Source organism: Arabidopsis thaliana, chromosome 5 (assembly GCF_000001735.4).
Source record: "Arabidopsis thaliana chromosome 5, partial sequence".
Classification (NCBI taxonomy): domain Eukaryota; kingdom Viridiplantae; phylum Streptophyta; class Magnoliopsida; order Brassicales; family Brassicaceae; genus Arabidopsis; species Arabidopsis thaliana.
This window is the reverse complement of record NC_003076.8, coordinates 6,711,906-6,726,345: the sequence shown is the minus strand read 5'-3', so window position 1 is coordinate 6,726,345 and position 14,440 is coordinate 6,711,906. Positions and strand designations below refer to the sequence as shown.

General features: G+C 36.3%; 6 protein-coding genes across 7 annotated transcripts; 5 read left to right on the top strand and 1 right to left on the bottom strand.

Moving 5' to 3' along the window:
* Positions 1 to 379: 379 nt before the first annotated feature.
* AT5G19890 (Peroxidase superfamily protein) lies at positions 380 to 2,270 on the top strand. The gene is made up of 4 exons (NM_121996.3): positions 380 to 693; positions 820 to 1,002; positions 1,312 to 1,474; positions 1,559 to 2,270. Exons 1-4 carry the CDS (start codon positions 469 to 471, stop codon positions 1,972 to 1,974), a joined length of 987 nt encoding a protein of 328 aa, NP_568385.1. The 5' UTR covers positions 380 to 468; the 3' UTR covers positions 1,975 to 2,270.
* Positions 2,271 to 3,868: 1,598 nt separating this feature from the next.
* On the top strand, positions 3,869 to 5,962 carry AT5G19880 (Peroxidase superfamily protein). Its single transcript, NM_121995.2, has 4 exons — positions 3,869 to 4,144; positions 4,696 to 4,893; positions 5,078 to 5,243; positions 5,353 to 5,962. Exons 1-4 carry the CDS (start codon positions 3,935 to 3,937, stop codon positions 5,766 to 5,768), a joined length of 990 nt encoding a protein of 329 aa, NP_197488.1. The 5' UTR covers positions 3,869 to 3,934; the 3' UTR covers positions 5,769 to 5,962.
* Positions 5,963 to 7,042: 1,080 nt separating this feature from the next.
* AT5G19875 (uncharacterized protein) lies at positions 7,043 to 8,140 on the bottom strand. Its single transcript, NM_121994.4, has one exon. The coding sequence runs from the start codon at positions 7,932 to 7,934 to the stop codon at positions 7,563 to 7,565; it is 372 nt and encodes a 123-aa protein (NP_568384.1). The 5' UTR covers positions 7,935 to 8,140; the 3' UTR covers positions 7,043 to 7,562.
* Positions 8,141 to 9,235: 1,095 nt separating this feature from the next.
* AT5G19870 (transmembrane epididymal protein (DUF716)) lies at positions 9,236 to 10,381 on the top strand. The gene has a single exon (NM_121993.4). It carries the CDS (start codon positions 9,334 to 9,336, stop codon positions 10,162 to 10,164), a length of 831 nt encoding a protein of 276 aa, NP_197487.1. The 5' UTR covers positions 9,236 to 9,333; the 3' UTR covers positions 10,165 to 10,381.
* A 46-nt stretch (positions 10,382 to 10,427) lies between these two features.
* On the top strand, positions 10,428 to 12,393 carry AT5G19860 (transmembrane protein, putative (Protein of unknown function, DUF538)). Its single transcript, NM_121992.3, has 2 exons — positions 10,428 to 11,006; positions 11,766 to 12,393. Exons 1-2 carry the CDS (start codon positions 10,509 to 10,511, stop codon positions 11,811 to 11,813), a joined length of 546 nt encoding a protein of 181 aa, NP_568383.1. The 5' UTR covers positions 10,428 to 10,508; the 3' UTR covers positions 11,814 to 12,393.
* Positions 12,394 to 12,408: 15 nt separating this feature from the next.
* On the top strand, positions 12,409 to 14,403 carry RbcX2 (Chaperonin-like RbcX protein). 2 transcript variants are annotated; one of them, NM_121991.4, is made up of 5 exons: positions 12,409 to 13,182; positions 13,278 to 13,369; positions 13,494 to 13,551; positions 13,891 to 13,956; positions 14,067 to 14,374. In NM_121991.4, exons 1-5 carry the CDS (start codon positions 12,901 to 12,903, stop codon positions 14,178 to 14,180), a joined length of 612 nt encoding a protein of 203 aa, NP_568382.1. In that variant the 5' UTR covers positions 12,409 to 12,900; the 3' UTR covers positions 14,181 to 14,374. The 2 variants fall into 2 exon arrangements, with proteins under 2 accessions (NP_568382.1, NP_001330979.1); NM_001343626.1 differs by having other exon boundaries at positions 12,666 to 13,182; positions 13,494 to 13,956; positions 14,067 to 14,403.
* Positions 14,404 to 14,440: the final 37 nt, after the last annotated feature.

Genomic DNA, 14,440 nt, shown 5'->3' with positions numbered 1-14,440 from the left:
ATTACATACGAGTGGGGAGAGTTGATTTATACCAAATCCACTTGCGTTCTCAAAATACATTAAAATACAACACTATTGAAACAAAGTTGACTACATGATGTTAGCTAGTAAACACAGTCACTTGTTTTAGTGGATTAAACGTAAGTAGATCAAACCGGCCAACTTACTAAATAACAAGATAGAAATTCATGAATCTATGAACGTAAATGGCTCTTAGTGCCTAATCTTACATGAATTATAATAATATGGAGTTTAATGCATCCTCTTGAGCATAAGAAATCAATCTTTCAAAGCCGCCACACGTCACTATGCACTAATCATTCTCTTAATAGCCCACTGGCAGAAGCACAATTAAACCCTTGATATCGATCGTTACTATCTAGTTTTCTCTATAAATAGAACTCCAATTCTTTCTAAGTAATAATAAACTATCTCTTTAGTAAGTCTTTTAAACAAGCTATCTAGATAATGAAAACACAAACCAAAGTGATGGGAGGACATGTCTTGCTTACTGTTTTCACTCTTTGTATGCTTTGTTCAGGGGTTAGGGCACAGCTAAGCCCTGACATTTATGCTAAATCGTGCCCCAATCTAGTTCAAATTGTCCGTAAACAAGTTGCCATCGCCCTGAAGGCCGAGATACGGATGGCTGCTTCTCTCATTCGTCTTCATTTCCACGACTGCTTTGTTAATGTATGTATTTGTTATCTTTACGTGTTTTTTTCTATTATAGAATTTTATAGGTTATAGGATGTTGTTACAAAATAATGTTCCAAACACTTTTCATAAGTTTCCTAAAACGTAACTCGAACTTTTCAGGGGTGTGATGCGTCGTTATTGTTGGATGGAGCTGACAGCGAGAAACTCGCGATCCCAAACATTAACTCTGCTAGAGGATTTGAAGTAATTGATACAATCAAAGCCGCTGTGGAAAACGCATGTCCTGGTGTTGTTTCTTGTGCTGATATCCTCACTTTGGCCGCTCGTGACTCCGTTGTATTGGTAAGCTAGCCCTTTTGTCCCCATTTAACAACCATCAAAGCCTTAATATATTTACTTTATTTTCAGAGAAATTCTCGAGATTTTACTAATTTTCATACAACAACTATTTATAATATGAATTAGGTGGTGACTATTTATAGTAACAAACAAAATGATTATGTTTTTACAAATGATTATATATTCTATTATAATATTGTAATTATATATCTTCCTTCGTCTATAACTTACACATGTATACTCTCGGAATTAAATTAACCTGGATTATATCTATTCGATATTATGTCGCCTATAACGGGTTTAAATTTGTAGAGTGGAGGGCCTGGGTGGAGAGTGGCATTAGGAAGAAAAGATGGATTGGTGGCAAATCAGAACAGTGCAAACAATCTACCATCTCCTTTTGAACCTTTAGACGCCATTATCGCCAAATTTGTAGCCGTAAACCTTAACATCACCGACGTCGTAGCTTTATCAGGTTTAACTAGTTTCTTCAAACCTTAGTTGGTATTCTTTTATTCTAAGTACTTATCACTTATGTAAGCCCTTTTTCATTACAAAGGAGCTCACACCTTTGGACAAGCGAAGTGTGCTGTCTTCAGCAACCGTCTGTTCAACTTTACCGGCTTGGGAAATCCCGACGCAACACTTGAGACATCACTCTTGTCTAATCTGCAAACAGTTTGTCCGCTCGGAGGAAATAGTAACATAACAGCACCTCTTGACAGGAGCACTACGGACACCTTCGACAACAATTATTTCAAGAACCTGCTTGAAGGAAAAGGTCTTTTGAGTTCTGATCAGATTCTGTTCTCGAGTGACTTAGCCGTGAACACCACAAAGAAACTAGTGGAGGCTTATAGTCGGAGCCAGAGCTTGTTTTTCAGGGACTTCACATGTGCGATGATCAGAATGGGAAACATTTCGAATGGAGCTAGTGGGGAGGTTAGGACAAACTGCAGGGTTATCAATAATTAGCATGTGTGTGTGTTTTCGAGTTTATGTAATGTTTGGGAGTTGATCGGTCTCGTGTGTATCAGAATGATCACGTGTGTAATAATAAGAATTAATGGGGTTTGTTGGTTTGCCTAATTAAAAGTGATTTGGTAAACCTGGAAATTTTCATTGATTTTAAAATTAAACAAGTGTGTTGTAAACCAAAACATGTGGATTTCAAACCAAAAAAATGGATTCGAAACTCCTAAAATTTATGATCATAATAATGCAAGCACAATATATAGAAGCTTCCATTGTTATTAATTTTGAAATAGCGTCGTATGTGATTTTCTTGGATTAAGAAAAATTACTTTGTTAGGGTTGTTAAAGGGTTGCTTTGTTAGTTTTTTAAGGATATATATCCAAAATATTTACAACCAAGGGGATATGTAGTTGCAGCACTTCTTTGATTCTTTCGAATAAGAAGATGAAACCAATATTAATCAATCAATATAATGGAACAAAATATCGACCGCCGGTAATAATTAGCTGAAAGCCTGAAACCAAAATAAGGAAAGGAAAAGAAAAAGTTTTATATACTTCTAGTTTTTATGGAACGCAAGGAATCTTTGTGCGCATATGAAAACGACCCCGTCCAATTGTTTTGAGACAGCTGACTCCGATTAATCATTTTTTTTGTCAACAAAACTGACTCTATTACGATGGCTTGAATACGACAGTTTCAAATTTACGCGGAAAGGAATAGTAAGCATTATGCGATTCCAACAAGTAATTCATAATTAGTGTTGACGTAAGTTAGTTTTTGTTTTCTTTAATTAACTGATTTTTCATTAATACTTTTTAATTATAAACATGAATTTGATTAACTCGATCGTTTACTTAAAATTCATTTCAATCAATTTCAGAGCAACGACTACAAGTAAAAGACAATATTTAAAATTTGAACTTTGTATACGATCTGAGTTTCTATCTACTGACTACTGTATTTGTATCTGAGGTGAATTAGCTAAATATGAACATGAAAATATGTTTATCTAGATAAGTGACAAAACAGCTGTTATGAAGCATTCATATATTTACGTTTCAAAATGACAGTTACATATTTGCATGTTAGATATATATGCAACAAAACAAGGTCAAAACACATGTATTTTTTTACTCATCGATCGAGTATTACGATAGTACATACCTAATTTTCTTCAAGTCAATTCTAGCTTTGCTATTTAATTATTCAACATGCCGTTACGAGCTTCTTTTGTCTTTTTTAATCAGCTGTAGTTATTTTCTTTCATCCATGACGACATACATTGACATAAATATATATATATATATATATATAGATATACATTTTTAAAATAACTAGGCTAGTTTGATGATTGGATTTACAGAAAAACTGTAATATATTATTGTATCTTTGGTTTAAGAAAAAAATGTATGTAATATACATTTTTATATTTGAACGAATGGATTTTGTAGGTTGCGAAACTTATAGAGATTGCTCTCAGCCTTTTATATTCTTGAACAATATCCATTTTTTCTCAGTTAGACTACAGTAAATATTGTGATTAGGAAAAGACACATATACACACATGTTTTATGTTCGCTTAGTGGATACTAAATTTTAGAGTCGTTGTATGTATAGTTTACAAATGCAACAAATTTTAGTAACTTGCAAATGAAGAATTGATTAATTTATGACCACTGATGAATTTTTCCAAAACAAAAAGAAGCAAATTTTAGTAACTTAATAGAATGCTTATCATTATATTATGATTTTTCGTGTCCTTCAAAAAGAAAAGTAAAAGTCTAGACGAATTGAACTGAAATGTTTTGTATTTTTCCTGGTACATGTAGAATTTTCTTCAAACATTAGGTATAAGCTCTCTATAAAAGGCTACGAAAGTCTTTCATTTTAGCATCAACTCCTCTAATAAGCTTCTTCTTTCTATCCCTCACTTTTACAAACAAAGGGAGACCAAAAATGGGTCTAAGCAAAACTATTCCCTTAGTGTTACTCCCGATTTTGATGTTTGGGGTTTTGAGTAACGCTCAGCTTACCTCTGATTTTTACTCCACGACATGCCCTAACGTCACAGCCATTGCTCGGGGACTGATCGAGCGAGCAAGCCGTAACGACGTCAGACTCACTGCTAAAGTCATGCGTCTTCACTTTCATGACTGTTTCGTGAACGTAAGATATATTTCTACTCAATACCATATGTTTGTGATTGGTTTTGGTTTAGTAATGAAACCAATCGTTTAATGTGCATCAGTCCATGTGATCTTATGATTCATCTTGAATCCAAACCAGCATATATTTATGAATGAATATAACTAAACATGACTTTACTTTAGGTTTAATGGGGATTAATAATAGTTCATACTCGTTGTTTGACCAAAAAGTGGATTTCAAACAAAAGCAACATTAAAATTAGAGTTTGCATTAGTGGAATCATTTTTCAAGGACAAATTTGACGTTAATTTCTTTTTGATGTTTGATTATATATATGTTTGACTATAGATTCTGTCTTAATTAATGGTTTCATATGGAGAAAGTAACGGTCTTTCTTAACCCAAATTAAAATATCTCCTTTTTTTTCCTTCGCTAATCGTTAACTAAGAAAAGTATAGAGTCTTCGTCAAGAAAACATAATTAGGTTTATTTTGTTAGTGGAATTAGGTTTCTTTAATTTGAAAAGTTAGATATGCATAAAATATTGAAGTCATAGTTTGTGAACACAGGGGTGCGATGGTTCGGTACTATTGGACGCTGCTCCAGCGGATGGGGTAGAGGGTGAAAAGGAGGCTTTCCAAAACGCGGGTTCTCTTGATGGATTCGAAGTGATCGATGATATCAAAACCGCCCTCGAGAATGTTTGTCCCGGAGTTGTCTCTTGTGCTGATATCCTCGCTATCGCAGCTGAAATCTCTGTTGCACTGGTAATAACATCATTCTTTAAATTTATGTGCTTTCAGATACCTTTTTTAACCAATGGAAACATAATCATAACCAAATCTCTGTTACCACAGCATTCAAATTGAGAAAAAATATTATGAAAACATTATAGTAATATACCGTAAAAATTCATACTCTAATGTTTTTATTTATTTGATATCATTTAAGGCGGGAGGGCCGTCATTGGACGTATTGCTAGGAAGGAGAGATGGCCGGACAGCGATCCGTGCGGACGCAGTGGCTGCACTTCCACTAGGACCTGATTCTCTCGAGATTCTTACTTCCAAATTCTCCGTACATAATCTTGACACTACCGATCTCGTCGCTTTATCTGGTATTGTACTTACGCATCTTAATATTTGTTTAGTTTAATTTTGTCATAGGTCATCTTAGAAATATCTTAAGGTACTATGAATCATAATACATATAATGTACGTATTTAGGTGCTCATACCTTCGGGAGGGTTCAGTGTGGAGTGATAAACAATCGTCTACACAACTTTAGTGGTAACAGCGGACAGTCCGACCCAAGTATCGAACCGGAGTTCTTGCAAACGTTACGACGACAATGCCCGCAAGGCGGAGATCTCACCGCAAGGGCGAATCTTGATCCTACGAGCCCCGACTCATTTGATAACGACTATTTCAAGAACCTTCAAAACAACCGCGGAGTGATTGAATCAGATCAAATCTTGTTCTCTTCGACAGGAGCGCCTACTGTGTCTTTGGTGAATCGTTTTGCTGAGAACCAAAATGAGTTCTTTACAAATTTTGCGAGATCAATGATCAAGATGGGAAATGTGAGGATTCTCACAGGACGTGAGGGAGAGATACGTAGAGACTGCAGACGCGTCAATTAATAAGTTTTGCATGGTTAAATGATCAAACGTAACTTATTGTTATTCATGAAATAAGTGTTCTTTAGTTTGTGCTTCTCCACAATTAATTGTTTTTCTTCTTTTGATTTTATTTACTGTTAAGCATGCCATTGTTACTTGTAATTGTAAATCTTATATAATATTTTTCTTTTTGAAAAAATCCACTATCATGTCTGAAATTATTATTAGTCCACCAATGAGGATTCAACTCCCACCTATGGTTCATTAGACTGATTCAACGGCATTACTGTTCTTATATACGGAAGAAAAGAAGAATATATCAATATTATGAGGCATGTCGCTTGACCGATTCAAAAAGGTAAATTTTATTACCTCCCTCGATGAGTTAGTTCGTAATTCCTATCTAAATTTTTTGAAGATGTCTCGACTCAATATTCTATAACTTCCACTTCATTAACGTATGTTTTTTTTCCCCGGCCAATGTACCACACAAGTGATTAGATCCAAGTTTAAATAAAATGGGAAACCAAATGTGAGTCAAGTAGTGGAAAAAAGTCACTGAAATTTTCATTAAAATTTGTTTTGAATTTCGCATATGTTAAGATCCAATGACACTTTATTACGAATCGATACTAGCTACCAAAAGGAATTTTAACTAAAGATTTACCCTAACAGCCAATATCAATTTCCAGCACCAAATAAACCCTGAAAGGACCTGAGAAAAGTGGCGTCAAAGGGCCCAAAGTTGAGTGTGAACGAGAAGATGGAAAAAGACTCATTTCTTTCATTTAGTATTCGAATCTAGAGGATAGTTGACTCTCCAATTGTCGTTGCCTCTCTGATTTTTCAGCTCTTTGATTATGATTAATTTAGCCATTTCTATCATTTAGCAAGGAAGATTTGAAAATTTGGCAAAATTTTAGTGGGACAATGTCGCTTTCAATCTGGAGTATTTTATCAGACTCTAGAATCTACCCCTAACTTTATAAACGAGTGGTGGGAATGTAACCAAAACACGTCGGTATCTTTTTTCTCCTCAGAAACAAACTTTAAAATCAAAGATTATAACATTTTGGTAACTATTATATAATTTAGATTCTTCAAAATTAGATTACTATTTCTATAAATAATTAAAATAATGCAAAATAAGATTGAAACTAGACAGAAGCTTTAGGAAATTAGTAGCGACTTCAGGGAGCCAAAACTAGCTAGAGATGCTCAAACAAAAGCACTACAATTCATTGAATTCTAGGAAATTAGTATTTTTTACTACTTCCAGTAGAAGTGCACTTGGACGCAAAAGGTGTTGCAATTTCTTAGCAAAAAAAAAAAATGGTGGAAAACTCCGGAAAATATTACATAGACAATAACAAACCCCCACTTGTCAAAAGAAGACAAGAAAAACCACTACTACCACTCGTTGTCTAAGTCAATATACACACATTACGCACCATATTCACTTCTATTGCACATAGTAATTCATTTTAGCCATCCAATATTCATCCATCAAACTTTTCTGTTGTATCCAAAAGTCTCAGTCCATCTCATTTTCCAAAAGAAATGTAACAAATAAAAGAAAAACATACGCTGAGACAACTTCATCTACGTACATATACAAATCTCTTTATAAGACCTTCGAAAAAAGTTTCATTCCTACACATATTTAATTTAAGTTCACATGAAAGACTAAAGTTAAGAAAAATACATATAATAATCTATTATTACCAGATTACTCAGGTACTTTGATATTTTACATGGATGTTCCATATATAGCTAGAGAATAACTAAAGCTGGTCATCATAAACTTTGATTGATCTACTTAGCCCCAAACGGGAACCACCTCTCCTGGAAATCTGACTGGTACGAAACCATGAACAATATGAGCACGAGCACGGCTGCTACGCCCCAAGGGGAAGAACCAGCACGGTGAATGGAGTCTTGTTCAGGCCAGGGGACGTAGAAGGAGAGGCCACCGGAGAAAAAGTGGACGAGGAGGAGGAGGAAGAGAGGGGTGAATATAAAGACGAGCTTGAGGTGGTCCAGGGTGTCTTCGATGATGGACTCGAAGTTCAAGTACCATGTGAAGGACAACACGAAGAAGACGACGATGAAGAGGAAACAGAGATGTGGGTTTGGGAGAGAGAGGTAGTCTAAGTAAGATGAACCATAGTATGGTGATCTAGCCATGCCTTCTTCTTGGTCTTCTCTGGTTTTGATAAAGGTCTAGGTGTTTTAGAATGTGTAAGTGAAATCTAGATGTCTCTATATGTGTGTGTGTACATATATAAAGAAGTGTAGATTATCTTTGGAGAGAAGAAAAGAGTATGCTTTGAATGGGTGTTATATTTTACGTTATTAATAGATTAAAATATTTCAGGGCTTTTTGGTTTTTGAAGTGGTCGGTCGAGACCACGTGGATATGATCATATGGGTGTTCGTAATTCTGTATTAATAATTGGGCCCTTAAAACTTATAGTTATTGCTTTTGAATTTAAAAGCAAATAAAGCTAAACTAAAGGGGGTAATGTCTCGTCATTATTCGTATATTTAAACAACATAAATTTTTAAAGTAGAAGGTAGGTGTGTGGTCTAAGAATTATTTTATTTGGGTGCTATTCTTCAGCTATGGTTCTACTTGGATCGCTTGAATTATTAGAGAAGAATTATCTAAAAATTTCTGGAACTTTTGGATCGTAGCTTAGAAAAAATTGCTATTCTTACTAATTGATAAGTAACGCTTTTCAAATAAAGATAGGTTTGTGTACTAAAGGGATGAATATTTTCCTGATTAACCAAAAAATGAATGGTGTGCTAGGGTTTTCAAACTAAATCAAGAAGACAACATATGTCTTCTTCGATTTGCTCCTCCCACTAGTCCTTTTTTGTCTCTTTGTTTTATTTGACACTTTAAACTCTCTTAACACATATAAATACTCTATATATAGAATAATAGTTATAAACCAAAAATAGTAAGTTGTTATTGATATTTATTTTCCAAATCCTTGTTTTCATGAATATTTGCTTGTCTTGTCTTTCCTTAATATTTTTTCTTTTAAAAATTATTTTTTTGTTCTACACGAATGTAAATCTAGTAGCATGCATGTGTGAGTTGATGAGCTACTGGATTTACAAGTTAACAAAAAAAAAAATCGTATGTTCTTATAACATACATCAATTGGGTTCTTCATTATTTTATCAAAGTTTTCCGTGCCATATCGGTTTTTGTTTCTCTAAATTGTGTTACATGAAAAACCAAACTGAAGTCTACCAGAAATGAGAGGCCCAAAAAAGCCTAAGCTCATATAGGAAAGGCCACAAAGATATGATAACGTAAACATACACGTAAGGTCGTTAGCCTAAACTTGCAAGTTACTTTGAGATCGATGTTTGACAAATATAAAAATCGAATCGTGTCTTCTCACTTGCCTTACTACATGACCAGACATAAGCATCATCATTCTTGAAGCAAAATCAAGAAATGGCATAATCTCTCAGCTCATCAACTCTTATAGTCATTTTCATTTCAATAGTTTTCCCCAAGTATATTTATAGGACCCTCCATAATCTCAACCTCCAAAGCTTCAACATGGGAACATTGGTGGGTCACATTTTACCGGGCTTTTTCTTCTTTGCACTTGGTCTTTGGCACCTCTTTAACCACATCAAAATATTTTCTCTACACCCAAAATCGTACATAGCACCTTTATGGTTCCCCTTATCGAAACCAAGATATTTAGAGCCTCTTGTGATCATTATAGCCTCCTCACTTTCCATTTCTGTCGAACTCTTCCTTGGCCAAAAGAATCACCAACCATTTGATCCCAATGATGGAACCATCCCATCAAACCATCTCCATAACTTTGAACACTCTTGCATCTCCTTCACCTTCATCACCTATGCAGCTTTCGCCATCGTCTTTGATAAAACAAGACCAATAGCTCATCGATCCCTCATCAACTTGATCGCGGCCCTCGCCTTCGCCCAACAACTCTTCCTCTTCCATTTCCACTCGTCAGACCACACAGGCGTTGAGGGCCACTACCATTTATTGCTCCAACTCGTAGTTTTCGTCTCCTTGGTCACAACACTCTTGGGAATCGCCTTACCAAGTAGCTTCATATTGAGTTTTGTTCGGTCACTTAGTGTTTCCTTCCAAGGAATATGGCTTATGTCAATGGCTTGCATGCTTTGGACGCCAAGTTTAGTTCCCAAGGATTGTTTCCTTCACATTGAAGAGGGTAAACACACCATTAGATGCTCAGACGTCAAAGCTCTTCATAGAGCAATATCATTGGTTAATATCCAATTCAGCTGGTTTCTTGTGATCATAACCATCTTTGCAATGTGGTTTTACATATTTTTGCAAAGGATCTACGGTGAGAAAATTGAATACTCTCAGCTTCGAACAAAGGATTAATCCAAAAACATGGAGATCATGATCACCATGACTGAAGTTCATGATGCTGAGTCACAAAATGGAGTCGAGCCACTAGTTTGAAAATCATTCCCACTAAAAACTACCAATTTTCTTATAATGTTTTCTTATTTCCAATTCAGAGAAGCTTGATCATTTGTATATATTATAAAAACATATTGTGTAATTATTGTAAACGACCACTAAATTTTAGATGAGACGTGGCAATTACGTCTACAATTTTCTTAGGTCTAAAAAAAAGAGTCAAACTAATCTCAAAAACGATTCTCTACAAAATCAATCAATCTCAGAAGTCTTCTCTCTCTCTCTCTATCCTCAAACAAAGTATGGCCCTTTATCCTTTCTTCATCTCAATCTTCATCTTCTCTTTGACCCTCTTCACTACGACGACCCATTCCCTCAACGAACCCGACCCGGATTCGATTTCCACCGTTTACGAACTCCTCCCAAAGTACGGTCTCCCAAGCGGTCTCTTACCGGACACCGTCACCGATTTCACCCTCTCCGACGATGGCCGATTCGTCGTTCACTTGCCCAATTCCTGTGAGATTGAATTTGACTACCTCGTTCACTACGATAAGACCATATCTGGTCGTATCGGTTACGGTTCAATCACCGAGCTCAAGGGTATTCAGGTGAAGAAATTCTTTATTTGGCTCGATGTCGATGAGATCAAGGTCGATCTTCCACCTTCTGATTCAATCTACTTCAAAGTTGGCTTTATCAATAAGAAGCTTGATATTGACCAGTTTAAGACTATACATTCTTGTCACGATAATGGTGTCTCTGGCTCTTGTGGAGATTCATGGAAGAGTTTTCTCGAGGTAAAGATTAGATCTTTGCGTTTTTGGGGCCGTAAATTTGGTTGATATGATTGAAGATATTTCTGGGCTTTAAGGGTTCTTGAGGATTTATAGGAGATACTGATAGATTCTGGAATCTCTGAGTTTCTGGGTTCAAGTTGCACTGACCATTGTTGGATTTGTAGATTGTTTCTTCATTTCATTAGGCATTGATTATGGGTAAATGCGTGGGTACATATAATATATATCTGTTGAATGCAATTTACACATTGACTGAGGAACAACATGAACATGGCAGCTTTCTCAAAATTGAACCACAGAAGGCTTAAAAGCAAAGTCTTTGGAGAATCAGACTAAGCTTGAGAAAGGGTTGAAATTTATCTATCTAAGACTTGTGAAAAGAAACTGTATTTAATGCTTTCACATTGCTGGTTTTTGAGGGACATACATCATTGAAAGTTGAAACTGATAGTAGCAGAGTTTTTTCCTCTGTTTGGTTCTCTTTTGTTCTTTTAGTTCGTAGTGATAGCTTAATGCGTAGCTGAGAAAAGTGGAATGCTGTTTGTTTATAATACTAAAGTAGGTCATTCTGCATTTCTTGCAATGTCAGTTGTACAAGCCTCTAGCAAATGTTTTCCGATCTTTGATGGTTTTTGTCTGGTTCTTGAAATGGTCATTGCCTTAGATCCTTTCAAACCAGCCAACTCGCGAAAGTGATTCAGGCTGGTTTGTAGGGAATTGGTGGTACCTGCAATTAACAGAAGCTTTTGTTTTTCTCAGAAAGGGCAAGGAATGATGGATGAAGCGGAAATGTTAATCACCGAGTAAAACACTCTTGGCAGTCACAGAGTCTGCGACAACACGCAGATAGAGTTGAGTCTCTAAGTCATGTTTGTACATATACATACAATAACTAGACAAGTCTTTTCTGTAAGACTTGGTATGAAATGTCGATATATCCATTATGTACGTCTTGTTAAAACTGGTTTCCACGAAAATGTTGTATCTCATGACTAAATGTCCCCGAGTTCGTTCCTCACCACCATAGTTAGACTGTGTGGCCGTTAAGCTCCTTACTACTAGTTGTTGTATCATGTATGGCATAACGAATGGAAGATGCATTCTAAGAGCTGATAGGTTGTTTCATATATTACATTAGAAGGTGATCTGCTTGAGAACTTGATCTGTTTGACTCTTACCAGATTATACTAAGAATACATTCAAGTTCGGAATGATCTGCTTGAGAACTTGATCATTCTCGGTGACCGTAAGGGTTTTAGTGGCTGTGATGAAGGAAAGGGCTGAGCACAAGCCTTGATGTACATTGATGTCCTTGTTGATGTGATAGTGGAATGGTTTTGAACTACTGATTCGAGAGTCATGGTGGCTGAGATATGCCGAACAAGATGGCCGAGAGTCTTATAGCAAACTTATTTTCTCCATTGGTAACCAAAAAAATCCGGCCTTTGATTATGCCTTGGATTCATAAGCATTTTAGACCGATGCCCGAACTCGTGATTTTGAAGACTTTCTCGTGATTCTGCAATTCTCCCATGTTTTTTCTAACTTACAAGCTGCAAGACGACAAGAAATACACCTTATTTTAGGGAGGCGTCCACGTAAACCCGAAAGCCCACCCGGTGCTTTTCTTGTTTGTCTTTGCCTTTGCCTCTGCTTGCTAGGAAAAATAAATAAATATCACAAGTCCCTGATTTTGACTGGCTAAGATTCAACGGCCATTTTCCATCTTACAGACCCAATTCTTGTTTTCTGTTTTGCTATAACAAACCAGGGTCAGGGTTTTATCTTCCATATTCTTTTCCCACTGATTCTTACAATCGATCTAAGGGAATCTACGAACTGTTTGGTAATTTCTGGTGGGAAAAGTCTTGATCTTGCTGTTTGGTTTGGAGTAATGGTGAGTGCTTGGTTTGTTGTTGGCTCACCGGTGATGGACTCTTCGAGCAGTCCATGTTTATGTCTGGATGCTCACACGACGGGTACCATCAGGAGGAAGAAGATCCTTGGCAAAGCAAGAAATCTGGAATTAGGAAGCTCTTTCACTGGCTCACGCATTGTTTTTAGGCTTTCTCCGAAGCGTGTATCGAGAATTGCGAATCGAAAGAGCAAAAAGCTCTTGATTGTGAATGAGGATGTTGCTGGTAATTACGACGATACCTTCGGTGATGTACAAAAGGTGAGAGAACTTTTGCATGAACCCTTGTTTTCATAGACAAAGATTTGACCTTTGGCAATAACCTTATTATGGATGGCTGGCTTTCGATTTTGTAGCAAATTGTTAATTATTTTACATACAAAGCTGTGAGGACGGTTCTTCATCAGCTGTACGAAATGAATCCTCCTCAATACACTTGGTTCTATAAGTAAGTTTCTTATGCTTTATCATTTGATTAAAGTTCTGTATAGGATTAGATTTAACAAAAACACTTTACTCCGATCATTTTTGCCTTGTGGTCTTAATTATGTTTCTCCTTTGTTGTAAAACAGTCATATCATAACAAACAGACCGACGGATGGCAAACGTTTCCTCCGTGCCCTCGGCAAGGTAAACAAGTTTAGTTTATATCTCACATGAACAAGCATCATCTGTAAGATGCATTAGGTCTAGTTGAACAAGTTCAGCTGGTATACTATAACTAGCCGAGGACTGAATGTAGCAGATTGTAGCTGTGGTGAGTTGGTTAATGAGCAGTTAGTGAGGGCTGAAGTTTATAAGACTTGTCTCTGATTTGGTGTATTGCAACAGAGATAGCAGTTCCATAGATTTGTTCTTATTACAATCACACTGTGTTGTGATAAATTATGTTTGATTCAACCTTGTTTAGAGCTTGGTATTTAAACACAGACAATTGAGTTTGATTTTTTTTGTCTTAACTACTTGTAGGAGAGTCAGGAGCTTGCAGAAAGAGTGATGATCACGCGTCTTCACTTGTATGGCAAATGGATCAAGGTAAAATCGCTTGCTATATCTCGCTCCAGTTTTGGTTTATGTGTTTTTCCCTTCCTGCCATGGGAACCAGAAAAGACTCAAAAGTTAATATTGTATAGTTTGTTGTGTAGAAATGCGACCATGGGAAGATATACCAGGAAATATCGGATGAAAACTTGGCGTTGATGCGTGAACGCCTGATGGAGACCGTGATATGGCCTTCCGATGACACAAACTCAAGGTAATAGGCTGAAGAAGACAGCGCACACCACAGCACAACATTTGCTTTGTCAATTTGCTTCTCAGTTTTTAGGACTTCGAGTTTTTTAGTTTGATTACATATTACTATAGTGAAAGAGCAGTGTGTATATGATGTCTATTCTTGGCATGTACTATATGATATTAGGGGCAAAAAACAACACCCTTCTTGTGCTCCTAAACTTACTTTCTCAGTCATCTCTTACGCTCACACCACTCACATTAACATTGGTAGGCTCAAAATGAT

Bases quoted from the DNA above. Each gene is read 5' to 3' on its own strand.
- AT5G19890 (NM_121996.3), top strand. From the start codon at position 469: ATGAAAACACAAACCAAAGTGATGGGAGGACATGTCTTGCTTACTGTT. The intron at 694-819 runs GTATGTATTTGT...CGAACTTTTCAG, and splicing joins TCCACGACTGCTTTGTTAAT to GGGTGTGATGCGTCGTTATT. The intron at 1,003-1,311 runs GTAAGCTAGCCC...TTAAATTTGTAG, and splicing joins CTCGTGACTCCGTTGTATTG to AGTGGAGGGCCTGGGTGGAG.
- AT5G19880 (NM_121995.2), top strand. From the start codon at position 3,935: ATGGGTCTAAGCAAAACTATTCCCTTAGTGTTACTCCCGATTTTGATG. The intron at 4,894-5,077 runs GTAATAACATCA...ATATCATTTAAG, and splicing joins CTGAAATCTCTGTTGCACTG to GCGGGAGGGCCGTCATTGGA. The intron at 5,244-5,352 runs GTATTGTACTTA...GTACGTATTTAG, and splicing joins CGATCTCGTCGCTTTATCTG to GTGCTCATACCTTCGGGAGG.
- AT5G19875 (NM_121994.4), bottom strand. From the start codon at position 7,934: ATGGCTAGATCACCATACTATGGTTCATCTTACTTAGACTACCTCTCT.
- AT5G19870 (NM_121993.4), top strand. From the start codon at position 9,334: ATGGGAACATTGGTGGGTCACATTTTACCGGGCTTTTTCTTCTTTGCA.
- AT5G19860 (NM_121992.3), top strand. From the start codon at position 10,509: ATGGCCCTTTATCCTTTCTTCATCTCAATCTTCATCTTCTCTTTGACC. The intron at 11,007-11,765 runs GTAAAGATTAGA...TGTTTTTCTCAG, and splicing joins CATGGAAGAGTTTTCTCGAG to AAAGGGCAAGGAATGATGGA.
- RbcX2 (NM_121991.4), top strand. From the start codon at position 12,901: ATGGTGAGTGCTTGGTTTGTTGTTGGCTCACCGGTGATGGACTCTTCG. The intron at 13,183-13,277 runs GTGAGAGAACTT...TCGATTTTGTAG, and splicing joins CCTTCGGTGATGTACAAAAG to CAAATTGTTAATTATTTTAC. The intron at 13,370-13,493 runs GTAAGTTTCTTA...GTTGTAAAACAG, and splicing joins CAATACACTTGGTTCTATAA to TCATATCATAACAAACAGAC.